The sequence below is a fragment of the Vipera berus genome (genome assembly GCF_964194415.1).
Source record: "Vipera berus genome assembly, chromosome: 2".
NCBI classification, from domain to species: domain Eukaryota; kingdom Metazoa; phylum Chordata; class Lepidosauria; order Squamata; family Viperidae; genus Vipera; species Vipera berus.
This window is the reverse complement of record NC_138203.1, coordinates 218302074-218321887: the sequence shown is the minus strand read 5'-3', so window position 1 is coordinate 218321887 and position 19814 is coordinate 218302074. Positions and strand designations below refer to the sequence as shown.

The following is a 19814-nucleotide window of genomic DNA, read 5'->3' as shown; positions in this document are numbered from 1 at the left end:
GAAAGTGGTGTCGTTAACGAAAAATCAAGAGTGAACAAGGAAAAAGACATTAACAGAATTAGCCAGTATCAGCAAGCAGGTTCATAATTGAGGCAAGGCCACACATGCTAACAGCCTTAGAGGCACAGCTGTGGCTCAGATACTGGAAGAAAGAATTTGCTGGCCTGTTTTTCCTGCTGAAAGTGAAAGTAATGAAGAAATGTCAAAATGTAAGCATACCACAACTGGGGAACATTTAATAGTAGATTTTTCTTTTTTTTAAAAAAAAAGGCTGGTAAGCTAAACATGACTCGTGTAGCCCAGCTCCTAGGATGGAACAACTATTTTCTTGAGTCTGGATAATTATTCCAGACAATACCAGTTTGCAGGAAAAATAACTGCAATGTAGGAATTATTGCCCTTTTACTTAGCTGAATTGGCAGTGCTGATTTTAATCAAGATGATGTAGGAGGTGATCAGGCTGAACCTGAGGGAGGGGTCAGATGCTGTCATCAGTCATGTGTCCCTGTGCACCCACAAGAAATCTTAAGCCCAGCCCACCTTGAATTTGTTGTTTAACTCCCACTAATTTCCCTTGACCGTTAGTAGTTCAGATTCCTGTAGAGAGCTTAAGCTTGCAATTAATCTTTATATTCATTTGAACTGCCTGAATCTCCTGATTTCCCCGGCACTTGACAGATGAACAGGAATGTCTGTAGAAAGAGTTTATTACATAAGAGGACTGAGGTCCTTCAGTATCTGGCTTCATGTGTTGTATTCTTTCAGTCATACCACCTTCTGTGAACATCAGGGGAGGTCAGCTGGAACGAGGCATTTAATTCATACAGTGACTTGCGGAAGACCACAAGCAGACCTAGAAGTCATACATTTCTGTGGAAACATTCTGGACAAGCTACAAACCCTCTTGACTGCAGGCCCTCACTACCAATAATCCCTCAGTGCCAATAATTTATTTTACTCTAATCACAGGGGTCTATAATTTTTCATTGCAGTTTTAATAATTCCCCACTGACCCAAGATATCACCACTGAAATTCAGTTTCCTTGTTCTCTTTTTAAACATGAGATGCCCAAGCTGGATACTTGTCATCTAACTATTGTATTTTGAATTTAAAATAGAAAGGAACAGGCTTTCCAGGTTCCAAAAAATCGCTCACTAAAATACTGCTGCATGAAGAGAATAATATCTGGGATATATGTTTCCAAGAACTGGGAAATTAATCTTTTTTGTTTCTCCCAAATAAACTGGAAGAGCCCTTATTGCAACTTGCCCTTAGACTATATCTGATAAGGCTCACTTTGGATATCTTTAAGGTTCCCCATTAGCCTATATATGTAATTTGTTACAAACCTGGATTGAACATTGGCTTCAATTCCCCCTCACTTTTTTTTTTAACTCCCAACCTCCTACTTGCTGAAGGGTTCTAGTTTTGCAGAAATTTTGTATAACTAATTGGTGTGTGTGTGTGTGTGTGTGTGTGTGTGTGTGTGTGTGTGTATAAGTCCTCCTTGCCTCGCCTTTCCTATCCACCCGTCTGATCCTGCCTGGCCAGAACCAACCAAGTTAGGAAAAACGAACACTTGCAATCAGAAGAGGCCACAGTCCTTCAGGTTTTCCTTGATAATGATGTCAGTGACAGCATCAAAGACAAACTTGACGTTTTCTGTGTCAGTGGCACAGGTCATATGTGAGTAGATTTCCTTCACATCCTTTCTCATATTCAGTTCCAGGAACTGGAGTTTGATATAGGCACCTGCATCTTCATACGTATTGGGCCCTGCAGAGAGATGGGCGGTGATAAAGGAATAGCTTCACCTATAGAGTAACACAAGCCCTCTTAGCTCAGAATATTATTCATTTGTCCAGAATGAAACAAAGCTTCACATTAAGGACATGATTCCAATCTGTACTAAGCAGAATCATTGAACACTGCAATTGTTAATAGCAGTTTGACGTTTATTGTTCAATGTTCAGCTGCATTGTACTAAGTTTCCCTTCCAAAGAATACCCTTGATCATCAAGTCTTCCCTGTTTTACTGAATGTCACCCACCTACATCACTTCAATCAATCAGAATAGAGTTGAAAGGGACCTGGGAGCAATGGTGGGATTCAGCCAGTTCACACCAGTTCAGTAGAACTGGTAGCTAATTTTTTGTTGCCCAGGCCCAGAATGGACTTCTGGAAGCGGCATCCACACCGAGAACCAGTTGTTCACATATTTGAATCCCACCACTGCCTTGGAGGTCTTCTAGTCCAACCCCTTGCTCTAGCAGAAGACCCTATACCATTTCAGAAAATGGCTGTCCAGTCTTTTCTTAAAAACCTCCAGTGATGAAGCACCCACAACGTTTGAAGGCAAGCTGTTCCACTGGTTAATTGTTCTCATTGTTAGGAAGTTTCTCCTTTATTCCAGGTTGCTTCTCTCCTTGATTAGTTTCCATCCATTGTTTCTTGTCTTGCCTTCTGGTGCTTTGGAAAATAGATTGATCCCTTCTTCATTGTGGCAGCCCCTCTAATACTGGAATACTGCTATCATGTCACCCCTAGTCCTTCTTTTCTCTAGACTGGCCATCCCAGTTCCTGCATCCATATGTTTTTGTCTCCAGGCCTTTAATCATCTTAGTTGCTCTTCTTTGCACTTTTTCCCAAAGTCTCAACATCTTTTTTGACCAAAACTGGATGCAGTATTCCAGGTGTGGCCTTGCTAAGGATTTATTAAGCAGTACTAATACTTCATGTGATTTTGAATCTGTGCCTCTGTTTATATAAGCAAGGATTATATCCGCTTTTTTGGTGGCTCTTGCCTGCTGCAAGTGATGGTCCATCAGGACTCCAAAGTCCCTCTCACAGTTACTGTTTTTGAGCCAGGTTTTGCCTAATCTGTACTTGTACCTTTGGTTTTTCCTGCCTAGGTGTAAAACCTTGCTTTTCTCCATATTACATTTCATGTTGGATAGGGCCCATTGTTCAAATCTGTCAAGATCTTTTTGTATCCTGAGCTTGTCTTCTGGGTTGTTGGCTATTCCTGCCAGCTTAGTGTTATCTGAAAATTTGATGAGTTTCCCTTATATTCCCTCATCTAAGTCATTTATGAAGTTATTGAAGAATACTGGGCCTAAGACAGAACCTTGTGGTACCCCATGATATAGTACCATTAAGGACTACTCATGGAATATGGTTTATCAGCCAGTTACAAATCCATCTGGTTGTGATGCTGTCTATCCCACATTTTTCTAGGTTACCAAGAAATAGGCTGTGGTCTACTTTGTTGAATGCCTTACTGAAATCTAAGTATAATATGCCCACAGCATTTTGCTGGTCTACTATTTATTTATTTATTTATTTATTTATTTATTTATTTATTTATTTATTTATTTATTTATTTATTATCTATCTATCTATCTATCTATCTATCTATCTATCTATCTATCTATCTATCTATCTATTTATTTAATGGGACTTATATGCCGCCCTATCTCCCAAAGGACTCAGGGTGGCTAACAACAATAAAATACAAGTAAAATACAAATATTAAAATTAAAATTAAACTATATCTATAGCCCCAACTACAACCAATAAAACCTTAAAACCATATTAAAAAACCCCTTATCATCAGTCCAGGTCGGCCTGTTGGAAAAGAAATGTCACAACGAAAGGACCGGAGGTCCGGGGCCATCCAGAGCTCAAGGGGAAGTTGATTCCACAGGGCAGGCGCTCCCACAGAGAAGGCCCTCCCCCTTGGGGTTGCCAGCCGACATTGTCTGGCCGACGGCATCATGAGGAGGCCCTCTCTGTGTGAGTGCACCAGGTGATGGGAAGTCGTTCCTGGCAACAGACGGTCCTGCAAATATCCCGGGCCTAAGCCATGTAGGGCTTTAAATGTAAGAACCAGCACCTTAAATCTCACCCGGAGGGCAACCGGTAACCAATGCAGCTCACGCAGGAGGGGTGTAATATGGGAGTATTGGGATGCTCCCATCACAACCCACGCGGCCACATTCTGCACCAGCTGAAGTCTACGGGTGGTCTTCAAGGGCAGCCCCATGTAGAGAGCATTGCAGTAATCAACACGGGAGGTAACGAGCGCATGAGTGACCGTACATAAAGCATCTTGGTCCAGATAAGGGCACAACTGGCACACTAATTTAGTCACTTTGTGAAAGAATGAAATAACATTGGTTTGGCATGATCTGTTTTTAACAAACCCATGCTGGCTTCTAGTTATAATCAGTATCTTCCCAGGTATTGATGCTGGGCTGATTGGTCTGTAGTTTCCTGGGTCTGTTCCCCCCCCCCCCTTTTTGAAGATGGGAACAACATTAGCCCTTTTCCAATCCTCTGGTAGTTCCCCCATGCGCCAGGACTTTTTAAAGATATGGTACAATGGTTCTGAGATAACATCTGCCAGCTTCTTCAGAACTCTGGAATGTAAACTGTCAGATCCCGGTGATTTATATTTATGAAGATCAGTTCTCTTACCATTTTCTTTTATTTTAATTTTTATGTCTAGCCTGTCTTTTATAGTTATGTTTTTGATAGGGTTTTTTTGCATGAAGATTGATGCAAAAAATGAGTTAAGCAGCTCTACTGCCTGTTACTTCCTTGCCCTCTTCTCTCTTTAGTGGACCAACTGTTTACTTGACTTTTTTCTTGTTATTTAAATGTTGAAACTTTATTTCTGAATGCTTGGAGAGCAGGCATTCTGGAACTGTGACTGTCCTGACTAAACATATGGGGCTTTGTTGCCCTTTCAGTCATTGAAAAGTCTCCCAACACAGTTTACTAAAGAGAAACTTTTTGAGAAGTTTTGTTGGTGAATTGCCCAACACTCTCTTATCAACTTTGCACTTCGCATTACATTATATTTTCTTCCAGTATTGGAACAACTGAGAAGAAAAGCATCTCTGCAACAATAACATGGGTGCCTGTTCTCAAAGGTAGTTAAATTTGCAGTGTAAAACCACCACAAGTACCGCACGCACAGACGTATTCCTTGAAGAAACAGCGGATAATAACAAATTCTGGCTTACGTGGCATAAAAGTATGCCATATTTCACAGGGGACTGATGCCCTCTAGTGTTTATTTTTCAAAACAAATGTCTTGTAATAAAGTAACGTTCTCTTCATGATCATGTGGACGAAGCAATGGAAATAGAAGATAACTTGCTTTTCCCACCCAAAGGTGTGTGGTAGTAAGACCAAGAAATCAAATGCAAAGATTTTCATTACTTGTACCTTTGGATGACATGAACAAAATTAACCACCTGTAGTTTATATGGTTGTCAAATTTCAGTTACATCCATCCCAGCAAGTACAACTTTGTATAGAAAGTCAACAAAATAACAAGGGTAGGTGTAAATAGAAGAGGGGAATGGGTTCTATAAATTCTCGCTGATTTAGGCCCAGTATAATGCTGACCATATAAAAGAATAACAGAAGGGACCTTGGAGGCCTTCTTGGAGTACATTAAGAGTAGCTATTTTCTCCTCCACAGAGGGAACTTGTGCAGACAAAGATGGAAGAATAAGACCATGGTTGATAATATTAAAGTTCATTTTTATTGCTGATTTCTTTCCTGGTAGTGGAACACGATAACTTCCTGTCTGTTTTGATCTAAATCAGCCTTCCCTAAACTGGTATCAGCCAGATGTGTTGTACTACAACTTCCATCAGTCCCTGCCCGCAGAGCTGTGGCTCTGCAAACCAATGGAAATTATGATCCAGACATCTGAAGAAGATTAGTTCAGCTGGGCAGATCTAAGCATCTGCTACTTTCTCTTTGGAATCTTAATCATTTTATAGACTGCATCCATTCTTTAGGCACTTGGGTTTTAGCCTGCTGACCTATATACTATTTTTTATTATTTTCCGGGCTACCTGGTATGACATTTGTATGTTCCTACATCACTGTACAATTGACTGTAATACTCTACTTTCAAATAGATCCACACAAACATGCATGCTGATGACGAACTCACCTTCATAATCGGGGAAGCACATGCTGAGGTGGGCCTTCTTGATCTTTTCCACGAAAACATCTTTCTTATTGAGAAAAAGAACAATGGAAGTGATGGCAAAGTATCGGTGATTGCAAATGCTGTTGAAGAGGTGCAAGCTCTCATGCATGCGATTCTGAAACAAGAAACAGACGCCCGGGGCCCTTTTTGTTCTTTTTATTCTGTTCAGCTACATTTCAGTAGCTAAAGATGTGCACACAAGACAAACAACTCTTCCCCAAAACTGTTATCAGGAACAGACATTTTATTCTGGGGTGAATCTGACAAAACTTTCCTAAATTAAAGATAATTTCCTTGCTGCTTGTGGTGGGATTCCTAAGGGAGTAGAAAAGCAAATGAATTGTGTCTCTCTGTGTGTGTGTGTGTGTGTGTGTCTGCCACAATAGCAGAGTTATGTATAGCCTCACCCTCCTCCATTATCTACAACTCACAGAATGGTATGAAACTTGTGAAACGTACCTTCAGGTTACAGCAATCTCCCTTTCAGAAAAGAAAACTGCCCCTTTTCAATCTTGGTTGAAAAAATATGTAATATCTTTCATTTGCTATAATCAGAAGATTTGGAAGATAACTTTGGATGCTCCTTACCACTTCGTCATCTTCCACCAGGACCATATCAAAGGCGCTGAGAGCAGCAATGAAGATGATGCAGGTGACCCCTTCAAAGCAATGGATCCACTTCTTGCGTTCTGAGCGCTGGCCTCCAACATCAAACATCCTGCCAGGAAGTTGAGGAATTGGGGTGATCAAGAATTTAAAAAGAAATGTTTTAATTTCATATTTTTATTTCATTCACAATACAAAATTACACAATTAAGTCCTGACTTAATGATCGGTTATTTAGCAATTGTTCAAAGTTATAATGGACTCCACCCCTCTCCAAAGCTTGAGTTTGAGTTTGAGTTCTTGAGTTCCAATGGTCACACACACACACACACACACACACACAGAGAGAGAGAGAGAGAGAGAGAGAGAGAGTCACATGACTGCATTTTGGGCATTTGGCAACCTGCTCACCTTTATTGATGGTTGCAGTCATGTGACCTCTATGGCTTTTTCCCCCAGTTTGCTCTCGATCTTTTTTGCCAGTTTCTGGCAAAAAAAAAACACCCATAGAAATGAGCGTATTTGCTTAACAACTGTGGCATTTGCTTTATGACCACAGTGGCATTCATGTTATGACCGTAGCATTGATATAATGACCTCCCCAAAAATTTTAAATCGGGTCAGTCATGTAGGTGCCTTAAAATGGAAATCACCAGGCTCCATTACAGTCATAAGTTGAGGAGTACATGAAACTATTTTGAATATTTGAAATAGAATAGCCTTACATAATAGAAACCTTAATTTCTCAAGTTTTTTTTTTAAAAATCAGTTCAGAGTTCAAAGCTATACATACCCAAGTATCCATATTAAGGAAAATATTTCACAAACTTATACTGGAAACATCTTCAGAGTTATGTTAGGAAGAATGCACACAAAAGTGCATTTCCTTTCTTGCACTCATGTTTTAAAGGCAAATTTGCATCCAGCACAGAAACAGACTGAGACAGACAATATTGGCAGAAGAGGAATGGACCAAACAGAAATGGACAGAACCAGAATTGTGACTTGTTAATACTTTACTGCACTTCTCATGATGAAGTGGCTCTCCCACTTCAGAGCTATTTCTGCTATCCAGGAAAGAATTACATCAGAATGCTTAAAGTTTATCTTTTCAGAGAGGAAGCAAAATTATCTGTCTGGCAGGATTTAAAGCTCCAGGGGCAACAATAGTTTTGCAGAGAAAATAAATCCTATCATTTAATTAAGAAAATCAGGCAGGCTCCCTCAAGGACAGATGTGAAAAAGCAAGTGGTCTGAAGGAACTATAGAAAACTAATTAAGAAAGGATTTGAAGGGATAATAGGTAAAGGGGGCTGAAAAATGATGGGAGAATAAAGATGTGGGGCAGAGTAAGCAATAATTTGAAAAGCCGGCCCAGGATATAAAAAGTATTTCGAGTGTATCAGTCATACTTCTAAAACTAAGCTAACTGTAGGAGGATACTGTATTATAGGAACACCAAAAAAAATAAATAAATTCACAGGCGTATGGAATCTATCCTGATATTTATATTTAATCCAAAAATAAATGCAGGCATGGAGTTAATACCCAGTGTTTCTCAACCTTGACAACTTTAAGATGGGTGGACTTCAACTCCCAGAATTCCTATGCTGGGAGTTGAAGTCCACCATCTTAAAGTTGCCAAGGCTGAGAAACACTGGGTTAATTTCATTTAGTCAATCCCATTACATGTCTACCTGATGGAGAAGTGGCTGAAGATGCTAGGACTCTCCTTACATAAGGAGTCATGGGGTTTTCAGGCACTTCCTGGGGCAAAAGCTCCCTGAAATGGTGACTTTTATCCCAGTCATTGAGCTGGTATGCTTCCAGAACCACTAGTGGGTTAAGCACATGGTGAGCCCAGGAAGATGAAGTAGAATCAAGGGAAAAAGGAACCAACTCTCATATAGAATCTAGAGGCAGCAGATATTCATGTAGGCAGGAAAGAAGTGATCAAGTAATGGGGATGTTGGAAAGTTGGGAACTGTGGACGAAGACTGACTGGGCTGAAGAATCTTTAAGTGGCAAGGCATTTTTTCATGGAACAACTTTGCATATTTCACTGTCAATTCTGACAGATTTTAACAAACCTGCAAGTTCTTTGTCTACCCCTTTTCACAGTAATTCAAGCGTATTTTCCTTTCAGCTACAGCCTGGGATGAACTGCAAAATTGCAAAATATCTTTCTTTTAAAAAATAACATCTTAAAATAGAAATCTGTATCTTATCAATTTAATTGAAATAGAAAAATATGGAGACATAAGCTGCACATATGGGGAGAAAAGGGTCATTAGGAAAAGCTCCATCAAGGTGTACTTACAAGAAAAGAAGGGCTATTGAAGAAAATAATAAAATGCCTTTAAAAATCTCTTTATGCAGATGAAAATTTGGTTATTCCAACCATGCATCAGTAGGGGGCAGTGCATCCTCACAAAAATAAAAAGAGTGGCTTTATTAAACTGCTAATCTTTCATACTCCTGGATAAGTGCATATAAAGTATTTCAAACAAAGCAGATATGATCAGTTTTCCATCCTCCTCCTCCTCGTCATTTTCTGTTCATTAGCTGTTCTAGATTATTGGATTACTTCTAGTCTTCAATGTTTATTTCGGTTTTCAAGGCTCAGTGTGAAAGATAAATGTATATGATCTGAATTTCAGATACTATGCCAGTGGTGGCGAACCTATGGCACATGTGCCAGAGGCAGCACTCAGAGCCCTCTCTGTGGGCATGCACACCATCACCCCAGCCCTGCCTCCCCCTGCGCCCCCCTCCTCATCAGTAATTCCCCGGAGGCGAGTCACCCCAGGCATGACCCACGCGGAGCAGTGCAGCCAAGGATGTGGCAGCCAGGCAGCGGGGACAAGACTCTGCCCTCACACCCCGTCACATGCAGATGTTTCTGCAGGGCGCAGGTGGAGGGCGTGACCACCATGGCGCTGCTGGGCCACCTGGGCGATCTGCGGCGGGCCATGGAGGTGGTGGGTGGCTTTTCCGGGGGGGCAGGGGTGGTGATTTTGGGGCACTCGGTCTCTAAAAGGTTCGCCATCACTGTACTATGCTCTGAGAAGTTACATTCATTCCAGTTTTTAAATTGTTACTTCCCCCCCCCCCCTTTATGTTAAAGGTGGAAATTTGTGTTCCACCTTTTCTTCTGGAATTCAAGGAGATCTTAACCCCAACAACAATGTTGGGGGCTCTTCATATCAACCATTTCTCTTTATTGTAGAAGCCTTTAGCAAAGACTTTCTTGCATCCTAACATCACAAAACAGAATTTCTGATTCATCTCATACACCATTAGAAATGGTAACCAGGAGAGATTTTACACCTCCTAACCAGCCATGACACATACAAACCTAATCACATATAATCCATATGCACTTAGCCTTTATCTTCTTCTCCAGTGAACAATTTTGAACATTCAAAACCTTAAAAACTATTTTCTGACCTATTGAAAGTAAGGCCATTAGACTCAGATGACGATCTGCTTGTTGGGGGATCACTACTTATAGGACATACGATACCTGAAGTGGAGATCCTTGAAGGAAAACTGGGTTTCAATGATCCCAGTGGTCTTAACTCTGGAGCGGAGAACATCCTGCTCTGTGGGAACATATCCAGGAGTTACCAGCCGTGCCAAGGCATTCAGGTAACTGCAAACATAGAAATATAGTTCCATAATGTAATTAATACAGAAGAATCCTGGATCTTTCAACTTCAGTTCTTTAAGGTATTATGCAAGCTGTGGAATTTTGAAATATCTGGCCCCCTTTTTTCTTGAAGAAAAGTGGGGTCTGAGAGAAACAGAATTTGGAGGTAGAATATTCAGGCAGGATCACCCTTGGCAAGCAGGCCAGAGAATCCCAGAGAGCATTTCTTTTCCCCTCACACCCACTCAGAGAAGTGATCCAGCTAAGGTCCCCTCTAAGTCTTAGAGGAATTCCTAGAAGGAAGTGGATGGTACACATTGCCTACTGCAATGGTTGAAAGTCGCCACTTTGGTCATAAAACCACTCTTCTCTGACTCTATATGCCATTGCATCTGCCTGGAGTATGGGAACAATCTTTCTCTTTCCATCTGAGGCAGAAATATGGGAATTCAGCTGCTTAGGAAAGGGCCCAAACAAGCATCAGGCCTGTATTAAATGCCTCTATCTGTCTCTGCCATTACAACTAAGCCATGCTGGGAATCATCCTGCACACTCGTAACAATCTCCAAATCCAAGCCATGCTCTCCATTTCAAAGTTTCTAAGTGAAGATGTCTTACTAGCCAGCCGAGTCATTCAACTGGAACTCTGAGGCTCTATCGAAGCAGGCCTGGATGCCCGTATCTTTCCAGAGTCGCTCAATGATGTCAGACATCTCCTTAGGCATGGTGCCTTCTTCAATAGTATCTGCTAAGTGCAGCAACCTGCGGGAATCATCCTACAATTGAGACAGAAGATAGATAGATAGATAGATAGATAGATAGATAGATAGATAGATAGATAGATAGATAGATAGATAGATAATAGATAGATAGATAGATAGATAGATAGATAGATAGATAGATAGATAGATGATAGATAGATAGATAACATTTATTGTCTTTATTTACTGTGGGCACATTGGCACACATTAAAAATGAAATTTTGTTGCTTGCTCTCAAAAGTGTGCACGTACATAACACACATTTAAACATGGTATATGTATAAACCTACACCCTTACATTTAAACAACATATAAATATTAATCACTGTCCATTTTGAATACATAGCGGAAGGAGGAAGCTTGAGAGTTCACAAGGTTAATGCTGTATGGAACAAAACTGTGACTGAATCTGGATGTTCTGCTACAGATACCACAAAGCCTCCTCCCAGAAGGTAACAAGGAAAACAGGTCGTGAAGAGGATGTGTAGTGTCCCAGATAATCTGGAATCCTGCTCAAGCAATGCTTACGTGCTATGTCCTGGATGGAAGGGAGGGAATGGCCAATAATCTTTTCTGCCATCCTCACCACTCTCTGCACTGCCTTCCTGTCTGAAGCTCAATCAATGAGACATTCCTGAAGGAGGGAAGGAGGGAGAGTCCTTCACTTTTTCCTTTGCTGAAAAGAATAGTCTGGGCAAAAATGATTACTTTAAGTTTCTCTGACCTGCATCTTTTTTGTTATCTTTGGAATTAATTTCTCTGGACGTCTGTATAATCCCAATTCTCCAAATCACATTATGTCCTTCACCCATTGTCCAGTGTCCATTTTCTTTTATTTTTTTATCAGCCATTTTTGTCGTGGAAGAGAGTGACAAGATACCAAATTATTTAATTTTAATAATGCTTTAACATTCAATGATTGTTTTATACTTTTATGATGATTATTTTTAATATATTTATTGTGACTAGAGTCACTTCTGGTGAGATGGGCAGCCAATATAAGTTTGATCAATAAATAAAAGCCCAAAGAACAACCAGATACGAACATAACCATTCCTCAGTGACCAACCTGCCTGCCTGGGTCTCCATACTGGATGTTCAACATGCCCATTGCCCTCACTATGGATAGCATGGACTGCAGGGTGTTGCTGTAGATAATGCAGATGAATTCCAAGCACTCCTCTAAAGAGTAACCATCTTGATGGATAATTCTATGGAAGATAAGAACAGAAAATCAGTCCAGAAGTTCTCAGGAACATTAGATGCTGGCTGGGGAATTCTGGAAGTTGAAGTCCACACATCTGAAATTTGCCAAGGTTGAAAAGCACTGCACTAAGTATATCTGAGGAACTCTGAACAAAATGCAACTGTCTCTTTTTCCTCAGACAAGTTACTTGTTATGGAGAGACCCAGCTTCTCATTCATTTTGCCTTGCATTTATTTATTATTTAAATTTATATACCGCCCTATTCCCGTAGGACTCAGGGCGGTTTACAGGGAGAATTAAAATACATAGCGTACAAAAATTAAAAGCAGTTAAAAACTATGATTAAATTACATTCCCAGAAATTAACTAAAACCCAATTAAATTAAATTAGTTAAAACCCCTCAGTCTGGGCCAAACAACTCAAAAAACCAGGTTTTCAAGTCCCGGCGAAAGGAGCGAAGGTTGGGGGCAGTCCTGAGTTCCATGGGAAGTTGGTTCCATAGGGCCCACAGAGAACGCCCTTCCCCTGCAAATAACCCGCCGGCATTCCTTAACCGGCGGTACCCTGAGAAGGCCCTCCCTGTGGGAGCGCACAGGACGATGGGAAGTTGATGCCGGCAGCAGGTGTTCCCTTAGATAATTATATAATTATATATAATTATTATAGCTACCTCCGGATTTCTTTTTTCTGTTATCAAGGAAGTTTTCGATATTCTCAAGAAAGGATTTTCACCAGATACTTTGAAACCTAATTCACAAATAATGCTAAATCTAAATGTTAGTACATGGGATTTGTTTGCCCTTTCCTTAACAGAACATGCAATACCCTCTTTTGTCCTATATAAACCATGGTTCTTCATTGGGATGGGTTTACATAACACAGTAGACCCCAAACCAGCCAATTGCAAGGTGGCTTTATGTTGTGTATGAATCTCTTAAATTACCTCTTCGACAAATATATTTCTTGATTCCATACCCAATACTTTTTATACATGCACCTAAAAATATAGTATGTGAAAAATAAAGACTTATTTAAATCACGATAAATGATAGATGACTACATGGACACATCATGTACAGGTTTTTTATAGCACTTATTTTCTAATGTAGCCTATACCGCTAGGTGGTATGCCATCTAAGTATTTGTCTATCTTGATCATACTTAGATTTTAAAGAACAAACTCAGTTAAGTTTTGCAACTTACTGGATAGACATAGAATAAATGAGAATAAGGTGGCTGTTGGGATATTGGTATGTTTTTAATTTCCTGAAACACAAAGTATATAGAGAAATATACACAGACCAAGGATAGGTAATGTTTTGGGAAAAACTGACATGTATAGAATTTTGAGATCCTATCATGACTATTCTCACAAAATGGCTACTATTTTCTATCTCTAGCTCATAAAATTTCTCCTTCTCTAAACCCCCACTCCTTGTGCTGCCATCACCTTAAAGATTATTGTGGCTCCCCCCCCAGATTAGGGGAACAGGTTTCCAAGCAAAGCAGTTACACATCAATCTTACTTTTGAAGGATGCCTATGGTACTTATACAGGCCTCATTTGTATTGCTATAAATAAAGATCATGCTAGAGGCTACTTATTTTTTGGAAACCATTTTATTCATTTATAAGTAAAGTAAGTTGGGTAGACTAATTCAACACTTCATATGAGAAAGAATTCTTATAACTAGAATTTGACAATTGCAATGGCAAGGATGTCTAGGAATTGTTGGAAGAAGACTTACTTCATCTGCTTGACTATGGTGCTTTTCCCCGATTCTCCAGCTCCTGGAGGAACAAAAATTGAAAAGAGACTAAACTGTATTTCTTCCCAGTTCCCAATGCTTTTTTTATGGCACCAAATTCAAATTAACACCAGATCCCATTTGCTGCACCTCCACAGTCATAGATTTGTTCAGAATGCAAAAATTGCTCTTCCCAAAAAAATCCTTGGTGGGCTCTCCTCAATAATTTTGCACTTTGTTTTAAGAACCTGGTCCCCAAGAATAGGGAGAGAAATATCAGTTACCTCCCCAAACCCCCAGGAAATTAAAGAAAGATTAGAAGACTTTGGTTGTGAACAATAATACATTTACACCTTATCAAACATAGAGGCACACAATAGATTAAACAATATCACACAACAATATGAACTTCAAACAAAAGTAGCATGATCTGCTTGTCATATATAGAGATTTGAGTTTAAAACTGGCAGTTGGTTTCTCTCTCTCTCTCTCTCATACACACACAAATATACAGAAACATATATTTTATTTGTTCCCTTCTTGAAGTTGCTCTGAAGCTAGTCCCCTTGCTGTAGCATTCCGCATGGTCATGTACAAATATTAAAAGCACAGTACATATTAAATATACTCTCCCTTCCATGCAGAACACCCGAAATCATCAGCTGAGTCTGCAAATTCTCATGTAGCAACATTCCTAACCCTCCCACACTGCAGCTTGATCTCTTCTTCCAGGCTGCATCTTTTCTATCCTCGACCCTCTGATCTAGCCTGCATTTGGTTCTTCAAACCACAATCTTTTTCGGTCAGTACTCTGGGTCTTTTCTCTTATTGATGATCCATCATCCACCAGGTTCTCCTACGTTGGCCATAAGTTGCTGCCTGACACTCCTTTGTGCTTCCAGGTTGTTTCTCCTATCATTTCCGTATGGAGAGGAATCCTTACTAGATATTTTGCTGCAAAAAAGAAAGTAACTGTCTCCTTCCACTTTCTCCAGTTAAGCTCTTTGTTGTTCAACCTTCCCTCCCCTCTTGTGGCAGAGAGAGAGAAAAACACACTCAGTTCTACTTCCAAACTCCCTTTTTTCACTTCTGTTTTTTTTTGCCATAGTCTTGTGGCTAACTGGATTGAAGCTTCCATTTCTCTCACCCCCCCACACCCCTTTTTGTGCATGTCTTTTACATTCTCCTAACTTACATTTCATTTCTGCATCATTACACTTTAGAAAAACAAGGCCTTTTCATTTAGACATCTTTAAAGTCCTACCTTGTCTCCTGTTTAACCGAAACAGCACCTTATTTTGCTTCTTAATCCCTATGTTCTATTTATTCTGCTCCCATCTTTGGAAACTCTATTCTGATTTTTTTTAACAGCAGCAGTTTTATACAAATTTCATTATACACTCAACCATTTTGCAACAGAATGCAATGCTTTTTCAACTACTAAGCAAGCTCAACTTGTCTACATCTGACTTTTAACTCTACTAATTACTCCTAAACTTGAATCACAACCATCATATCACTCATTAATTTTAAATACTACAGTGAGCATTAAACCATTTTGCCCTGGTGGTTAAGATTCAGGATTGGAAGTGGAAAGATTCAGATTCAATTTAGTGTATTTATTTTCCTATTTCCCCAGCCAAATGCAACTAACTGGGTGGTTATTACAGACTTATTTCAGCAATGAACAGAATATGATAAGAAATCCATTTGGGAAGAGGGCTTAAATCTACCATGGACATTTTTTCAGATAAAATATTGTACCCGTGCATTTATACCAGCCTTATGTGAAAATCTTTCCAGCTAATATAGAAATATTAATAAATTAAATTAAATTAAAATTAATATTCTTCATTGATGTCAGCTTCACATGCTCTTTTACCTAGCACAGTGATTCTCTCTTTCTTACTGGCTCCATGTTTGATCAAATTTTCTTAATTGCTTTTTATTTTCAAACTTTGACAGCTCTGTTAGGAAGTACAATGTGTTAAAGGAAGAAAAAAAGCAAAATAAAAATATTTCATATAATATTTTTAAGCTTACTGTGTTAGCTTGAACTAAAGGCATACTGGCCTTATGACCTAATTCAAGCTTCCTTCCTTCCTTCCTTCCTTCCTTCCTTCCTTCCTTCCTTCCTTCCTTCCTTCCTTCCTTCCTTCCTTCCTTCCTTCCTTCCTTCCTTCCTGGCTGCCTCTAAATTCTAAAGAACTTCTCTTTAGGACTTTTCCATATTATATTGCAATAAGTGATCTGTGCAGGATTACCACCACCAAAGGTGTCAGGATAAGATGCTGTAAGTCATCCTTGGTCACCTTTCCAGAAGAAATAATAAGATAATGAGATCTGGACTGTAGACCAGCTTATCCTCAGTGCTTCATAGAAAGAGAGCAGCTGTAGCTTACAAAGGTATGAAAACATAACAGCTGAGGATGGGAAACAGAGGCATATCTGTTATGCATGTCTCTTATCCTGTACTGTGCAGAAGCCATATACTTATGGCAGGCTGGAATTGCAATCCCAACATCAGAATGGTCTAGTCAAACCAGAGAAAACTGAAAAACAGTTCCCACAGGCCAGTTCTTCCTTTAACTCCCTTAATAATGTGGGAAAAGGAAGTCCATCAGCTGCACTAATTTGTGGGTTGGCTGGTATTGCTAATGAGAATGTCCATCAATATTCTGGAACAAAGTTGCTGAAAAAAAATACACCAATGGCTCTCTTGGAGGTTATGGAAATGAGCCAATAGCAGTGTGCACTTCTGTAATATTTAAATGCATCTTTCTCTGACAAAGAACCATTTCACAATGCCCATTGTGTTTCTGGCCTTTCCTTATATTTCAGTTTCAGCAATTGTTTGTATGAATGTGTAACACAGTGCAGTGTTAACTTCTTTTAAAAAAAGAAAAAAAATCTGCTTAATAGTAAATGTAGACCCAAGTTGTTTTAGATATTTCATCCTGCTTTAATCTGGCACACTCCTTTAGTTCTGCTGCCTGGGAATTCTTGGAAATATAATCTGAACACATCTACAGAACATGTGGTTTGGGAAAGCTGAGCTAACTAACCCGGGCAGCTTAGTAAGCCTTGCCAAGAATACAAGAGAAGGTAACCATCCTTACAGTTCTTCAGTCCATCCTTCCCTTCATCCGTGCAAAAGTAGGGTACAGCTTCTATATTTAAAGCAGAGGATCCAGCAGAGCTACGTCAGCAAAAGTCTTGAAGCAGCAACGATCCAGGGAGATTTAAATGTATAGCCCCCAAATGACAAAGGAAATCAGCATCAACATGCAACAGGAGCTGGTATGAGATGCCTTAAGCTTCCCTCAGAATAATCTGTGTCTCAGTGGATGCACCTAGAAGAAATTTCTTTAAGTTCCCATTTCTCTAAAATGCAGGTATCTTCCTCTTATGTTTGTCTCATAAGGCCACTCTGCTGGCCTTCTAGAAAGTATAAAAACATGGCTCTGCCATGTTTTAGAATAGAATAGAATAGAATAGAAATATAGGTCTGGAAGGGACCTTTTAGTCCAACCCCCTGCCCATGTTTTTATGGCTTGATATTTTATCCGTACACCACGCAGAGTCCCTCTGTGAGGGAGATGGGCGATTTTAAAATTTGATAAATAAATACATGGAGATAAATCTTCATAGGACTTGAAGTAAAGCTTTGCCTTCGCACAACGTCCTAATGTTGTTGTCCACTCTGCATATACAGATGATGGGACAGAAGACCTTCTGGGTTGTGACTGCTTTGCTTCTGAAGGAAATGCCCACTGCTCTCCTTCAACCCAGGCACACAAGTGAACGAGACAGTGTAGGAAAGGGGGAGGGAGAACGCCTTGATAAAGCCTGCCACAGTGTGGACAAGGTCACTGTGACTTTCTTTGGAGGAGCTACTTACCAAGAAGCAACAGCTTAACTGTCCTGGCATCCTTCTCGGCATCTTCCTTGAGCTTTTTTTCCAGCTCCCGAGAGTGCTTTTCCTCCACACTCGCACCGGCACCCATAACCGAGTCGTTGTTTTTTGCCTTCAGTCAGTGAAAGAGGACCCCAGGAAAACCTGGGGAGGGGTCTCCAGTGCGTTCCTGTTGGAGCTGCCTTCTTCTCTAGCCCAGCCTTAAGCCAAGACAGATTCTTTCTTGTCTTGCTCTCCTGAGTGCCTTCAGCACCTACTGTTGCTCCTTTCTTGAGCCAATACCAGCCACTCTCTGGCTTAGAGGGATTTTGCCGAACTGGGGATCAGGTGCTCTGAAGCACCCAATGTGGAGCAAGGTCAACTGGAGAAGGGCCACATAGGAGGCTGCCCCAAGATCTTCCCCAGGCTCTAATCATGCGCTCAGTAGCTTAAAGGCATTTCTGAGATAATGCTCCATCAATCCCTGCACATGCTAAACTCAGCAGTTTTCATTTTTTTCATCTGCCCTTGACCTGGACAAGCATCCGAAGGAGTAAATATTCCTTCCTCCAAGCTCTTCCTCTTCCTGCCGTACTAATTGCATGGGACAAAGCGCCAAATGGGTCTGCTGAGGATGGTCCGTGTGCTTTGATCTCACTCCAGCAATGGGTAAATTATGATTAATTAATTATGGTTTAAAATATCATATGGCTGACATCCACCCCCCCTCCATGTCAAAAATAATAACACCTCTTGGAAAAAAGATGTGCGGAGCAAGAAACATAAAAAGAGGCTGGCTAATAAAGCTACTAATCCTATCATTATCCAATGCCATCACTGTTAATAGTTAATTAGTAGATTTTCAAGTGGTGTGGTGGAATCACCTGTGGAAACAGAGGGGCTCTTTCCAAGGGAAATAAAAAGTCATTCCAGCCTGGAGTTGATTCGGGGGAGCAAACAACTGAGCAAAACTCCTGAGGTCTATATCTGCCATTTCCCAAGGGAAGGCAGAGACACTGGCAAAGTTCTTGCAATACAGGCAATCAGAAACAAAGTATCTACTTGGGCCTATTTGTGCGTGGTTCTGGTTGCTTGTGTCTGACAAATGGGAATCTGACCTAAGCAACGATTATCAAAAGGGGAGGGGGAGAGATTGTATAGCAGGAGATATATTTAAATAAATGCACTATAGAGGCAGGCAGGACCTAGCTCTAAGTTAACTGTATCATGCCAGAAAAAGACTTAAGGGACTGAGTGGCCTGTGCATGTGTGCCTGGGAACTAAGGACACAGAGGGAAGTCTCTTGAGGTGAGCAATCTTATAGCAGAATCCACAATGTAGTAAATAAAGAGGGGATACAGAGTAAACAATTAATTCTCAGTCTACATGGCATTGCTCTTTGAGGATAGAGGGTTGGGAAGTGCTGAAGAGGAAGTTCCATTGAAGTCATACTTCCAACACAAATTAGCTTGTTGCTGTTTGCAAAAAAGAAAACAAGAGGTGTGTGTGTGTGGGGGGGTCTCCAGTGACTATACAGGGAGTCCACCACCAAGTTTGGAAGTGAACCCAAATTCTCTGATCCAAATCCAGTTCTTTCGTTCTCTAGCTCCCAGATAAAACCATGAGATCATTTTTCTAAACTTTTAAAAGCTGGATTTTATAAACAAAAGAAGAATTTGGTGGTATAGGAGCAGCAACTGAATTACTTTTGGTGGGGGACATCATCGGGGTCTACATGTTCAGAGAAAATATTATTTTTATAGCAAATATGAAGATGAATACCAACAGAATTGGATGGCTGGGAAATGAGGGTTAAATATTGGAATGCCTGAGAGATTTGCAGACTTTGGAAATGTATAGTAAATAAAGCAGAAATAGTCAAGTTGGCTGCTGCTGATAGGAATCAGAATATGTATGCTAAAGTTTC

General features: G+C 40.2%; 1 protein-coding gene across 1 annotated transcript; it reads right to left on the bottom strand.

Moving 5' to 3' along the window:
* Positions 1-1586: 1586 nt before the first annotated feature.
* Positions 1587-17999, bottom strand: GNAT1 (G protein subunit alpha transducin 1; the record flags this gene model as incomplete). Its single annotated transcript, XM_081316399.1, has 8 exons — positions 1587-1777; positions 5980-6133; positions 6607-6736; positions 10151-10279; positions 10895-11052; positions 12107-12248; positions 13993-14035; positions 17894-17999. The coding sequence occupies 8 exons, from the start codon at positions 17997-17999 to the stop codon at positions 1587-1589; spliced, it is 1053 nt and encodes a 350-aa protein (XP_081172525.1).
* Positions 18000-19814: the final 1815 nt, after the last annotated feature.